Source organism: Micropterus dolomieu, linkage group LG11, assembly GCF_021292245.1.
Source record: "Micropterus dolomieu isolate WLL.071019.BEF.003 ecotype Adirondacks linkage group LG11, ASM2129224v1, whole genome shotgun sequence".
NCBI classification, from domain to species: Eukaryota; Metazoa; Chordata; class Actinopteri; order Centrarchiformes; family Centrarchidae; genus Micropterus; species Micropterus dolomieu.
In genome coordinates this window covers 9,451,344-9,464,332 of record NC_060160.1, presented here as the reverse complement: position 1 = coordinate 9,464,332, position 12,989 = coordinate 9,451,344, and the positions used below count along the sequence as shown (strand labels likewise).

At 41.5% G+C, this 12,989-nt stretch overlaps 1 protein-coding gene across 1 annotated transcript in view; it reads left to right on the top strand.

Moving 5' to 3' along the window:
• Window positions 1-11,353: 11,353 nt before the first annotated feature.
• The window catches only part of LOC123979075 (glutamate receptor ionotropic, NMDA 3B-like), a 70,822-nt gene continuing 69,186 nt past the window's right edge, over window positions 11,354-12,989 (top strand). The window contains exon 1 of the mRNA XM_046062808.1: window positions 11,354-11,887. Within this exon, the coding sequence (XP_045918764.1) occupies window positions 11,354-11,887 (534 nt within the window). The remainder of the gene's footprint in view (window positions 11,888-12,989) is intronic.

Sequence of the window (12,989 nt, the reverse complement as noted above, 5' to 3'; positions counted from 1 at the left end):
TGATAGTCGATAGTCATGGCAATTGCGAGCTGAAGCTAAACTGAGGCTTATTGTTGACCATTTTCTCTCTCTCTCTCGCTTGTCATTTACCAGTCTTGTGCAGAGTTTTTGCCGTGCTGTCGACAACTACATGCACGTTGCGGTTCCTCGCGGGTCTATTTGAAGTAGCGGCTGTTTAAAAATGATAAAATATTCTTTGTGTGGTTCAACGGTGATAAATTATCCGAGAAGTCCCGCGAAGCTGGGGCTCCGTCTCTTCAGCAAGTGCTCCTCTGCTGCCCTACACACATACACGCTACGCCTACACATGCACACTGACGACCCAGGGGTTAGGGTTACAATTTTGGACTTATTTAGAAGTTTTTTTTCTTTTTACATGTTTATTTACAGCATTGAACGTTTAAATGTATATTGTAATAGGCTGTATATTAACTTATTGAGAGAAAACTGGTAGCTATGTAAAGTCAGACGTTGAGCACCCCCATATCGCCAAAATGGCATGATCCTTGTTTCACTGCGAAGCTTCGACGGTGAGATTGACTGTCGAATCAGGCTCCGCCCATCCAAGCATCGAATCTTCGACTATTTTGGGTCAGCCCTAGAGTCCACTAACACCAAAAAATGATGGGCTCACAACACAGACTTCAACACAAACTCCATGTAAGAATAAAAAACAACAAAAACGTTTTATGTGCTGAAGCCCATCAGGCCAAAAGAGAATCAGATTGATGTTGGGCGAAAACACGGTCAACATCGGATAGGCGTTGCTTTGTTTCGTTTTGGATATAAAAACAGACCTAAAGTTGGCTTTCTTCCTATTAGACAGTATGTGGAATGATTGTGATTTTGTGTTTTAGTTGGCTCAAGTTAAATAACGTTACAACCAGTTGCTTACATTATCTTTTGCAAAATACCATAGTTGTAATGTTATGGCTTCCAACATACTTCACCAGCTAACAATGGTACCGGTATTATGTCAAAGTGTTGATTTTATCCAGTAAGAACTTATGTAATGTTACAAAGCAAATGTGGGATGATTTGTTTCTAAAACTACTAGTGATACAAGGCAGGAGCAGTCAGCGAGATTAGCATGCATCTGGTGTTGTTTTATTGTTGTTTTACCAATTCTCAGGTACACAACTTCGTTGCTGATCTCATTCGCCATAACTTACGTGACCTAATAATAATGCAGTGTAACAGTGCAGGACAACAACACAGTGGAAGTCCCATATAGTAAGTTACAGTAACGTTACTACGGTTCAACTGTTATACTAAAGTGTGGCAATAATCTCATTTATAATATTCAGTCTAGCTCACTAATTTTTTTCTTTCTCATCCAATAAATTTAGCTATACTGACATTGCTGAGCTTCTCTGGTGAAAGATACACAAAACAGATAACTCAAACATAACATGTCGGCTAAATGCAGTCAATATTAACGTTGTCGTGCAACGAGCATGGATTAGTTCAACATCAAGCCATTAAAAATTTTGCTATAACGTTGCAGTGGGAGTTTACCTGAGTTTCCAGCATTTTGTTGGATCCTGTCTCCAGTGTGTCGATCTCTGTTTTGCCTCACTCAATAGTTCGAGCACACGCTTGGGAAGGTAGTGGTAGCTGAATCCTCACCACTAAAGGCCACTGAAAACTACACATGGCACCTTTAATCACTGTTTATCATCATTAATTCTGAAACCTTGCTGTAATTACCCCACACAAATGAAACCATGGTTGAGAGGGTCGGTATAGACTCCATCTCATGCTGTTAGTCCTGTTACTGTAGTGCTTGTGCTTCTCTAAATTAAGATGACATTTCCCAGAGACCTCATTACTTAATGCAATAAAGTGGCATTGCAACTTGTCACTCCTTCTCCTCCCTAGCATTGCTCTATGCACATTGTTACGACCCTAAGGGACATGTGTTTGGGTTGGGGTGTGTTCCTTCTCTCTCAGGTAGTGGCCCCCCCTATGCGTCAGCTGCATGAGTGAGTGGCAGCAGGTGTGCCTGATCACCACTCAGTGCCTTGAAGATAAGAAGGCTTGGGTTTTTCCCACAGTATGCGGTCTGTTTCCTTTTCTCCCTGTTGTGACCACACTGCAGACCAACACCCGTGGGCAGGCCACTGCCAGCCTGTCAGCCCAGTGGACAGAGGCAGCCCATTCAACCAGTGGGTTGAACACTAGCCTAGAGCTTCTGTGAGTCCAGAACAGTGTCTGGTCACCTCCTCAGTGGATAGAGGACTTTTCAGCAGTTCATTTAGTGTTGAACCTTGCTCCCTCAGTTACTTACCCTGTGTTTATTGTTGCCTTACCTTGTTGGCTTGCTGTATCCTTTTAAGAGAGTGGTTTTGAGTTGGTTTTCCTTTTTCAATATTGAATAAATACACATATAGTTATAGATATATAGTTTGCACATAACCATGACTTCCTGTCCTGTTTTTGCCCCGGTTTTTATTTCAAATATTGTTGCTCTTCCTTCCCCTGGACTTACCATCTGGAGGAACGTAACACACATTTTTTGTGTTTTACTTAAGAGGATAAATATGTTCCATCTGCCATCAGATGAAACTCTGAAGGCATTAATTAAGCTTCAGCCTATTCCAGAAATGTGCTGTAAAATGATCTTATAGTTTTCTGTCAATCTGACCCACTGACAAAAACTATTAAAATTATCTTTATTTTTTTGACAGTGAATATAATTTCTAAAATGTATTACATAGCTGCTTTAATTGTCCAAGCAAATTTGGCCATTTTGAGGCAGTGGAACAAGCTGTAAACATGACATTGATAACACCTTATACAATTACACATTAGCAAACTATATAAAGCCTGTGCATCCAACAGCATTTATTTGTCCTCCCTCTGGCCAACTGATGAATGCAAGTCCAATATCCTGTCTACATTTTGGCTCTGTTTAGGTCTCCAACAACTCCTGAGGGTAAAAATGTCTCTTTAGATGGTAAATGTTCCACTATGTTCACCAGCTACTCACTAAGACCCAACACAAATGGCTAGTTGCTAGTTGCTGTTAGGTGCTGGACGAGTCAATTCATCAAACCTTTTCACTGAAAACAGCTGCCTGTTGCAGTTGGTTGAGGTTCAGGAAAACATTGAGCCTGAATCAAAACATTAAAGTTGAAGCCTGAAGAAACCAAAACAATAAGCTAAAAATCTTAGTACATCTAAGAGGAACTGCAGAGCTGGGTGATAATTCTCTATGGGTTCGTCATTATGGTTGACCCCTTTCACATTGGACATAATCATTTGGTCTATTAATAATATAAAAAAAAATATCGATTAAAGTAGCTAAAATCTTGCACACATTTGAAATTTCCTCCTTTGATCATATGAATAAAATGTGAAATCACTATTGTCACAGCTGTATTTGTCTTATAATTGTTGCATTTGTGTGCAAGTGAATATTTAATAATAGCTGTCATGCAATCCCCACCAGCAGTGTCATGATTAAATAAAACATTTATTCTAACTGAGCTAGTCTTTTCATAATGCAGGGGTGTGCAGTTGTCAAAAACTAGAGTCACCGTGGGAATTTTCAGTAGCTAGTAAAATCGAGTTTGTGACAAATAAGAAGGAATACAGTAAATGTCAACAGTCTTGATGTCAAACAATCTCTGTGTCCTATTACTGACGACAAAAAACTCTACTTTGACAAGAAGCTTAGTTTTAAAGCAAAATTACATACATATAGCTTTAGTTATTCTGATTTTCCATCCTTTTTTCAGGTCCACATAATTAGTTTCTTCTTTGAAAATTACAGAAAAGACCACAACAAGCTGTTCAGGAACAGGCCTACCACTAACAGCATCTGTTTGTTTTCCGCCTTTTGTGTACATCAGCAACAGGTGTAATGCACGGGCATCAACTACGATAAAACACACAGAACATCTGCTGGTGTCAGTCGATACATGTGCGTCTTTTCATTGTTGCTTATGATTAGTACAGGACAAGCTTGTAATGCGTCTGAGGCCTTATTCTGAGCACACTGTGATAATCAAAGACCAAAAGGAGCATAAAGAGGAAGAGACACAGCGAAAGAGCTGCAGGCAAGCCAAACTTCCACCCTGGGAAGTTTAAATGATTAAAAAGCCCACAGTATAACCCCCTGCACCATCCCGCTGCTTATTATGCGGCGTGTCCTACTATTGGACCTCATCATTTTCTATAATTGCCCCCATTGGCCAGACTCCTATCTGGCCTATTTTGTCCCATTCTGCTGAGAAATTAAGGCATTCCTCTAGCGACCCTGACCTGTCCCAGGCCTTGTCATTTGACTGACAGCCCATTAGCAGACCATTGATTGGTTGAATCTTGGAATGTGTGAGCCAACCTAATTAGGGCTGAGTCCCTCCTCACTGAATGTCAATTGAGACGCTTGGAGGAAACAAAACTGTAGGCAAATGAGGCCTTTCTAATCCTCTGGAAGGGTACTGTTGTTTTTACTCAACAAAATCAGTGTAATTTATAGTACAGAGCCTCAACAACAACAAGTGTGTGTATGGACACAAATGCACAATCTCAGATAATGTCATGTACAGTGCATAATAGAATATGCACATATTAATCATGTCCGAGTATGCAACTACGCAAATACATAATCACTTGGGTATTGACCCTATATTCCCTCTTCTATGCACATATTTTCAGCGAAACATTGCCAAAGGCCCTGATTAACACTTCACCTCAGTCACCTGCAAAAACCCACAATGTCTCATAGGGAGGTGATTGAGCGGACACAAACGCACACTTAAGCACACATTTCTATGCATACACTCACAAATGCAGACGCTCAGTTTGGATGTGTGTAAGTGTGCTTTACTGTGGTTAAACACAACCACACACACACACATACTAAGACACACATACAAGCTCACTGAGATGGGATATGTGCATGCATGTTTTTCTGGGAGCTGGTTTTGCCTACAGCATGTTTGGACACTATTTGGGCGAATCAATGCAGCTCTCCACCACAGATAGTCCTTGACTGAATCTTCTGCTATCCTGCCATTAGTCATCTCGCCTTTTTTTTCCAGGCAACAACAATGTATTCCTCCCAAACTTACCTTGACAGTTTGGTTCTTAATGGGTTTGTGAATTCAATCATGAAAACTGAACCACTTGTGTGGTCACAGGAGTGCTCAAGATGATTTTCTTTTACTGCAGGCAAGATGCTAATGAGACGTGTTGTTGATGATGTTTTTGTTATGAAAAATTGGTGCTAGTGTAGGTGACAATATATCAGGCTGTCTTAGGGTTAGAGTGACATTTGTGTGGCGATAGTGAGGACAAGCCATTAAACATGAAAATACCAACCTACTGTATATTTCTCATATATATTTCTGGTATTGAGTGTTTATTTCTGGAGTGGATTTTTTGTGTAGCAGCTTTTTGTATAGCGTTACATCTGATGTTGTTTGTTTTGTTTCTGAGGGTCGAAGGTCTTTTTAAGCACACCCACTTAACTTGATTTGCTGATCAGTCACAGTTCTTTCCAGTAACAGGAAAAAATAGACAGACAGCTGCTGGTCAGTGCAAACATACTGTGTAAGTGTAAATGTCTCAAGTGATATAAAATTTTGACACCCTATTTAAAAAATACATATACATGCAAAATTGGCCAACTCTATTCTGAATATTTCATTCTCACATTTGATTGTTTAAAGCTTTTTGTGTGAAATTATTTACGATTTAAAGAGCATTTCTTTGTCATGATTGTCAGGAGAGAAAAGTTTGAGTGTCCCATGTGTCCAAAACTGTGTTTCAAAAGCTTTTTATCCTGCTGGTGTAATGAAAACAGCTAGGACTAGAACCAGGGACGTTGCAGCTCAGCTACCCAATGCTTCAGTTTATTTGTATCATTTTTGGCAAATTTGGGATTTTGGTCTACATGAATATAACTGACTTTACTTACAGATTGAGCTACCTGTGATGTCGCATGTTTCACTTAAATCTCCCTTAAATGTAATTCTGGATTTGGTGTCAACTCCTACTTGAAATTAAATTGCCTGGTTCATGCCAAGTGATAAATTGTCACGTTGTGTTCACACAGTCACATTATGGGGACCCACCTTCCATTTAAGGACAAGAATGAGGTGCCCACAAGGTTATTCTTTACATTTTATGGGATAAGACTTGGTTTGGGTCAGAGTTGGAGTAACTGCTCCATGAATTAATCTATATGCATCATCCTCCGTGTGACAAAAAAAAAATGTTAAAAGACTGAATGAGTCTTCTGCTACACTAGAGGCTCCTTGACGCTGTAGCTTGAGTTAAATTTTAATGTGGGCATGCTAACATGCTCACATTGACAATTCTAGCAAGCTGAAGTTGAGCTGGATGTTTACCATAGTCACCATTTCAGTTTTAACATTTGCTAAGTAACACAAAGGACAGCTGTGGCTGAAGGGAATGTACATAAACCAAAGGATGGGGACATTGCAACTTTGCCTGATGTTGGCACTAGATTAAAAGTGAAGGGATCACCATATTATTACTATTCTTCCTAAGGGGAACATTAATATCTATACCAAATCAACAACATCTATACCAACAGCTTTTGAGAAATTTCACTCTAAACCACAAATATCAGCCTCATGGTTGCACTAGAGAAAAAGGAGGGAAAAAATCCGGATACATCCTCTGGAAAACATGAATGAACCATGAATTGTACAAAATATTATTCTTATCCATTTAGTAGATGTTGAGATATTTTACTAAATAACTGAAAACTTTGAACTGCCGTGCTAGAGGAAAAGTCAGGAGATCATTTATGTATTAGGCTTCATCATCCCCTGGTGACGTGTAAAATGTCTTGACAATCAGTCAAAGTGGTGGATCAAGCAACCAACAAACTGACACAACATTATTTCCATCTCTAGATTCCCTAGAATTTTTTTCAAGTGCATTCACAGCAAAGAAATAGACTTATAATGCCACAAATGTGAGTGAGTGCCTTTAAACATGTCGTTAGTGCTACAGGGAAATCTTGGCAGAAAATGTAACACAGACACATATATACATACATACAGGGTAGTCCTCACAACGTGTGCACTTTGCCACACACATGTATGTTGCCATTCACTGCACACACACACACACACACACACACACACACACACACACACACACACACACACACAAACCCACTTGAAAAACAGAGGCACACACATACTGGCACACAAAGACACACATGCAGGGTGCTGCTGTTGCTTCCAGATAAGTCTCTTTCCATAGACCAGTGTCTTTGTACATCAGGGGGAGCAGAGGGTGAAAGGAACTGAGAGGAATGAACTCTTGTCGTTAATTTGTTTCAACTCTAAAGACACAGCACACGCCACCACCAAATCTTCCCTAAACATTCCCACTTGTCCTCACTTGCGTTTTCTCCTGCTCCCTACAACCCCTTCCAGCTTAGCTACATTTGACTTTCTTCTTTTCTTTCTTTCTTTCCTTCTCTTCTCTCTGTCCCTTTCTTCACGTCTCTACGTCTTGCTCCTTGTTAGTGAGCATTGTGCTAAAAGCTGATATTAGTGCCTTTAGCGTTGTGCCAGGAATACTAACTCACAGCTCCCTGGCATTTCAACTGCCTCTGTGCTACCTGGGTTTGTACTGTCAGATTACATAGGATTACATTTACACACACACACACACACACACACACACACACCTCTAACAGAAGAGCACTCACCCTTACTCAAATTGGCAGTTGTTGTTGGCTCACCCCTCAGCTGAACCACTGTGTTCTCCAGCAGTCTTTTACCAGTGTAATTACAGTTTTGGTTCAGGAATGAATCATTGATGTGGTTTAATGGTGTGTGCTGTATGTTTTGGGGCAAATAGGAAATTTGCTGTCTGCCTCAAAGAGACAAAATATGAAAGGGAGAGTGAGGGAGGAAAAGATTACAGGAAAAAAAGGATAAAGGTGATTGCAGGACACAAAGCATAGAGCTGGATGTAAACGAAAAGGAAACGGATAAAGTGAGGATGTGTGTACATTTAAAATGCAAAGGCAGTGGGCAGGTACAAGGATGTGCGGACCAAACAGAGGGCAGGAGGTGATGAGACAGTGAGGAGGGCTCTCACACAGTGAAACAGAGACATGGCCCCCGCTAGCAAAGATGAAGGGCTACTTTAATTGGGTTTCTGATGCCTGCTTAATCCTATTCTCCCTATTAATCCCTTACAATGTACATAATCAAAACAAATATGCCCATGGGGTAAAGCTGCTAATGGGAAACAGTAATACAGATAAAGTGTGCATGTGGGACACCTGTATACAACCTTTGGGCACAAACTAAGGACATGTCCCAGTCAACACTTTCCCTGTGCAGTGATTGGCTACAAAAGGGAGTTTGCAACCACACTTGAGACCCTTAATAAGCATCCTCCTCCTGGAATGTGTTATATATATTTATTGTGCTGCTGAAATGTAATTGTATTCTGTTCTTGAACACAGCTTGATATCCATGCAAAAGAGCAACAAGTGTAAAAAAATGTCACCTTGCCCAAAAATAAAATTACATCTGGGTGTACCATTTTTCAGTTCTGTTTATGCCTACTGCAGAAAAATACGTATTCCCAGGGCTCCCCATGCTTCAATTCGTCATGCAGCCACTTACCAGCCTCTAGCATTGTGACTATACTTAACAATGCATATAATTTATTTCACAGTTAATTCTTTTCACTTTCATGGTGGATTTAAATTGGACTGCTTTCTCTATACTGTAGGCCTATGTCTTTTTTTGAGTGATTTTATTAATATTTTTAGAGTGGTATTTACGTTTAAGCTGCAATGGGGGAAGATGCTCCCCTTAAGAACATAAAATATTTAATGGCAAAACTATGAGGTGTTTGAGTGCAATTTCAGTATGTATGGTGCCATCATGCATACACCAACCCAGGCGTTTTGTGGTATAGTATTAAAAGTAGGTGTTAAAAACCTTTATGACAACATTATGGTTTATTCTACACTAATCTTTTATTGTCTGATTAAAATTTGTAGTTAGCAGTTTGGTTTTCCTCTAGGCAAACAAGCTAGTAGTTTATTTCATGGAAACATTATTTAATGGTTAGATTTTTTAGAGATGCTATTCGTGTCTTTTATATATTCAACACATCAACAATAATCAGACAAAGAAAAAAACAGGTGTGAGATTCCCCCAGGACAATTTGCCCAAACCACTAGGGAACGTCCTGTTGCAGTTATTTTTCTTCACATTTTTATATTTATAGGAATAACCCATTTTATATTTTTCTCCGAATATGTCAAAACTCCAGCAACACTTGTATTTATTGTTTCGGCTTATGTCCTTCATCAGGGTCATATTGGTCATATTTTTCTCATAACTAATAAATGGTTCTTCATATGAATCTCTAAACCACAATACCAAAATGTTTCCGTCTGTCCTTGTCAAAACATGCATATCCTTAAAAAACAACTAGGGAAAATTTGATTATGATTACCCTACGTAACACGTTAGCTTCTTGGCATGTGTTGGGCACAGGCTCAGTTACTTGTTTGCGCATCTTCCATCATCCTATGTCTTTTTTCCCTTATGCTGTCATGTGTGTTACTGTGTTTTGTAAGCTCTTGTAACACTGAATTACCACTAAAATTAGATTAACAATATAATCTAGTGATTTTGCACTGTAAACAGAGAGAAATAAATTTAAAAAGAGACTGTTTGTACTTAGTCCTGCCCGGCCTCAACAGGTACCTGTGGGAGAGTGTGTGAAGATCCATGCAAGTTTAATGCTTCTTGTTTCTGCAGCAGAACAAAGCCCACAGTGTTGGTTTTCATCTTTTCTCTATATGGAGCAAGTGGAGCATGAGGAGAAGGAAGACAGGTAAGAAAACACTTTTTGCCCAACTGCATCAGATTTGTCAGTAAACGGCACCGGTATCACACCAGGTCACCCAGCAGGCTGTGAAATGACTTGTTGATCCCAGGAATGTGTGTGTGGGGGAGACAGAGAGAGGCAGCGATGCTTCTATCTGCAGGTATGACAGAGAAACCTTTTCGTGTCAGAACTCACACTGACATGACCCTGCAGCTTCACTCCATGCCAAAACCGCAGAGAATGAGAAAGAAAGAAAAGCAGAGACAGTAAACAGAAGTATACAAACATTTGAATCATCAGAGGTCAGACAAACAAGGAATTATCTGAAAAGGTGTGGAGACCCCAAGAAACACACACCGCTGCCCAGATTGCACTAGAGATTTACTGAATGTTCTGCTCTAACGATGGCAAATTAGATCAGGGGAGAGAGAAGTGAGTGCAGAATGAATGAAGGGAGGACTGAGTGCTGTCCCTTGCATGAAGCCAAATTAGCATGCACAGTAGATCTCTTTTATGGCATTGGCGCTGTCCATGGTGCTGAAAAGATGTGGTTACACAACGGATAATGTTCTACTTGGAGGGCAGGAAGGAAGTGGGAATAAATCTAAGAGGAAAATTGAGATTTCAGCAAGCTATTAGCTTTGTGTGGGCCATCCTGGCAGGGACACTGTGGTCAGAGCAGCAAAGGTGCTTAAAAGTGACCAATTACCTCACAAAACTAATGGCCACCATCTATAGAAGGATTCAATTGATCTTTTTGAAACTAGCAGCATTTTTATACTTCTCAAGCTTTAAATTTGTATTTTTGGAAAGATTTCTGACATACTCTAGGGCAAATTGTTAAGGAACAAATAATGAGGTATGTGTTTCTGCAAACACATATCTCATTATTTGTTCAAAAGGAACAAAGTAACTTCTACATTGGATTGTCTGTCTTAAGATTCATAAAATAATTACATAGAAGCATTTTCGATTGCTTGTATTTTCAATTCTGAATGAAAACACTGAGTGCAAATTCTCTCTGGGACTCGCAGAAGCGGAAGGAAATGTTACCCGACGAATTTTCATTAAAATTCAACAAGAGGCAGGCTCCGTGAGAGGTTAGATTATTGGCCGGCGCATGGACGCGCGCGCACACACATACACACATACCGAGACACACACACACATACACACACATCTCACAGCTGGTGCGCCTTCCTCCAGCAGAGACTGACAGAAGCGGGGCGACCGCTCTAAGCTGAGAGCGCTCATCTCTCCTTTCCTCCACCAGCGCGTCTTTTACTGTTGACATAAAAACTTTGAAGAGGTGAGAAGAGAAAACGTCAAAACGCCGACAAATCACCGTCGACAGCGCGCACCAACAAAGAAAAAGGGGGGAAAGAAAAGAAAAATCAAGTCCGAGAACAGCGGTGAAGCCGGGAGAAAGAGGGAGCTATGCCATCTCCCGCTGAGCAGAGCCCAGTCCTCCTCTGTTGTGTGTCGGAGCTGCAGCATGGTGTCTCTCTCTGGACTCTGGACCTACTGCCTCGCCCCCGGGAGACCTCATCTCCTCTTCCTCTCTGCCCGACCGCTCCTGCTGCTTCTTTTATTAACCGTCCTCTCCTCCCCCGAGCCCTGTCTCCCGCACCCACAACCTTGCCACATCCTCGCCCGGATAGGACACACTGTGCGCCTCGGTGCGCTCTTGCCTACCCGCCAGCCGGCACGGATACAAAACGCGCTCAACCGCGCCCTGGCTAGCCTCCGGCACCAGAACGGAGGGGCAGACTCCTCCACAACAACCTCCCAAACACCTCCTCTGCTGCCCTACAACCTGAGCCTGGAGATGGTGGCTCGATCGCCCGCGGGAGGGGACCCGGAGTCATTGTCCCGTAGCACCTGCCAGGACCTGGTAGTCAGGGGGGTGTCCGCCGTGCTCGCCTTCCCTCGCTCCAGGGAGGAGCTGATCCAGGTGGAATTCATCTCGTCTTTCCTGGAAATCCCCTTCGTCTCCATCCTGGAGGACACAGAACCTCTTGTGACTAAGGTATGGATCCTGTGTGTGTCTACAGGTTCACCTGTAGCAGGCATCTCTAAAGGAACAGAAAAACATCAAACACTGAAGGTTATTTAAGTGTATTTTATTGTGTTTAGACTTTGCACACCTAAGGTCAAACATATTTTCATTTGGACCTTTATCATAGGGTTAACACTAGAGTGAACCTCAGACTGACCCAATAGCCTGTGGCAAGGATTTTCCCCTCAACTCTTCTCACCTGCCAGAATTTTAAGTAAGGCTTAAGGCAAAGGAAAAGTGTAAGCAAAGGTAATTGCAACAGGGATAATAAGAGCAATTATTCTTATGCCATTCATGTGCATGTTTAATATCTGGTATCTCTTCCGTGGTATTGGACTGAACCTTCAAGCCCTCCAGCAGCAGATGTTAGAAGTGAAATGCTTTTCTCCTCCCTGTTTAAGCTCCGTGTGTGTGTGTGTGTGTGTTATAACAGTCTGACTCTGTATGAGAGAGAGACCGTGTGTGTGTGCGCGAGCGCGTGTATGTATAATTGAAGACGGCTGTGTTTTGGCACCTTTCATAGTGAATCATTCAAACTGTTGAGATACTGATAGATAGATGCCGTGGAGAGGTGTGGTTCTGTAGCTCATGCTATTTGTGTGTGATCAGACATGCTTATGTCCATTTTGTTGTTTCTCAATGTGTGTGGACATTTATAGGTAGGCAATCAACATGTGTGTGAGTGTGTGTCATGTTAGTATTCCCAGCAGCAGTCGAACTGCTTGCCAGTCAGTCAATCCAGCACCAGTCATATCCGCCTCTATCCAACTGAGCAGCCAACTGCATCTCTCCTTCTCACTCACTCACTCACACACTCAGACACTCACACACACACACACACACACACACACACACACACACACATTTGAGTGGACACACTCTTGCAGAGGGGTGACCAAGACACCACACACACAGGCATGTGCACATAAAGAGGACTTTCAACTTTCAACTGAGACACTCACACAGTCGGTACTAAGAGGCAGCATTTGGGAGACAGGGAGGAGAGAACGAGAGAGGAGTGGGGTTGGGGGAGAACTATAGTTTAAGCCTGAAATCGTTGTTCTGTCACGTC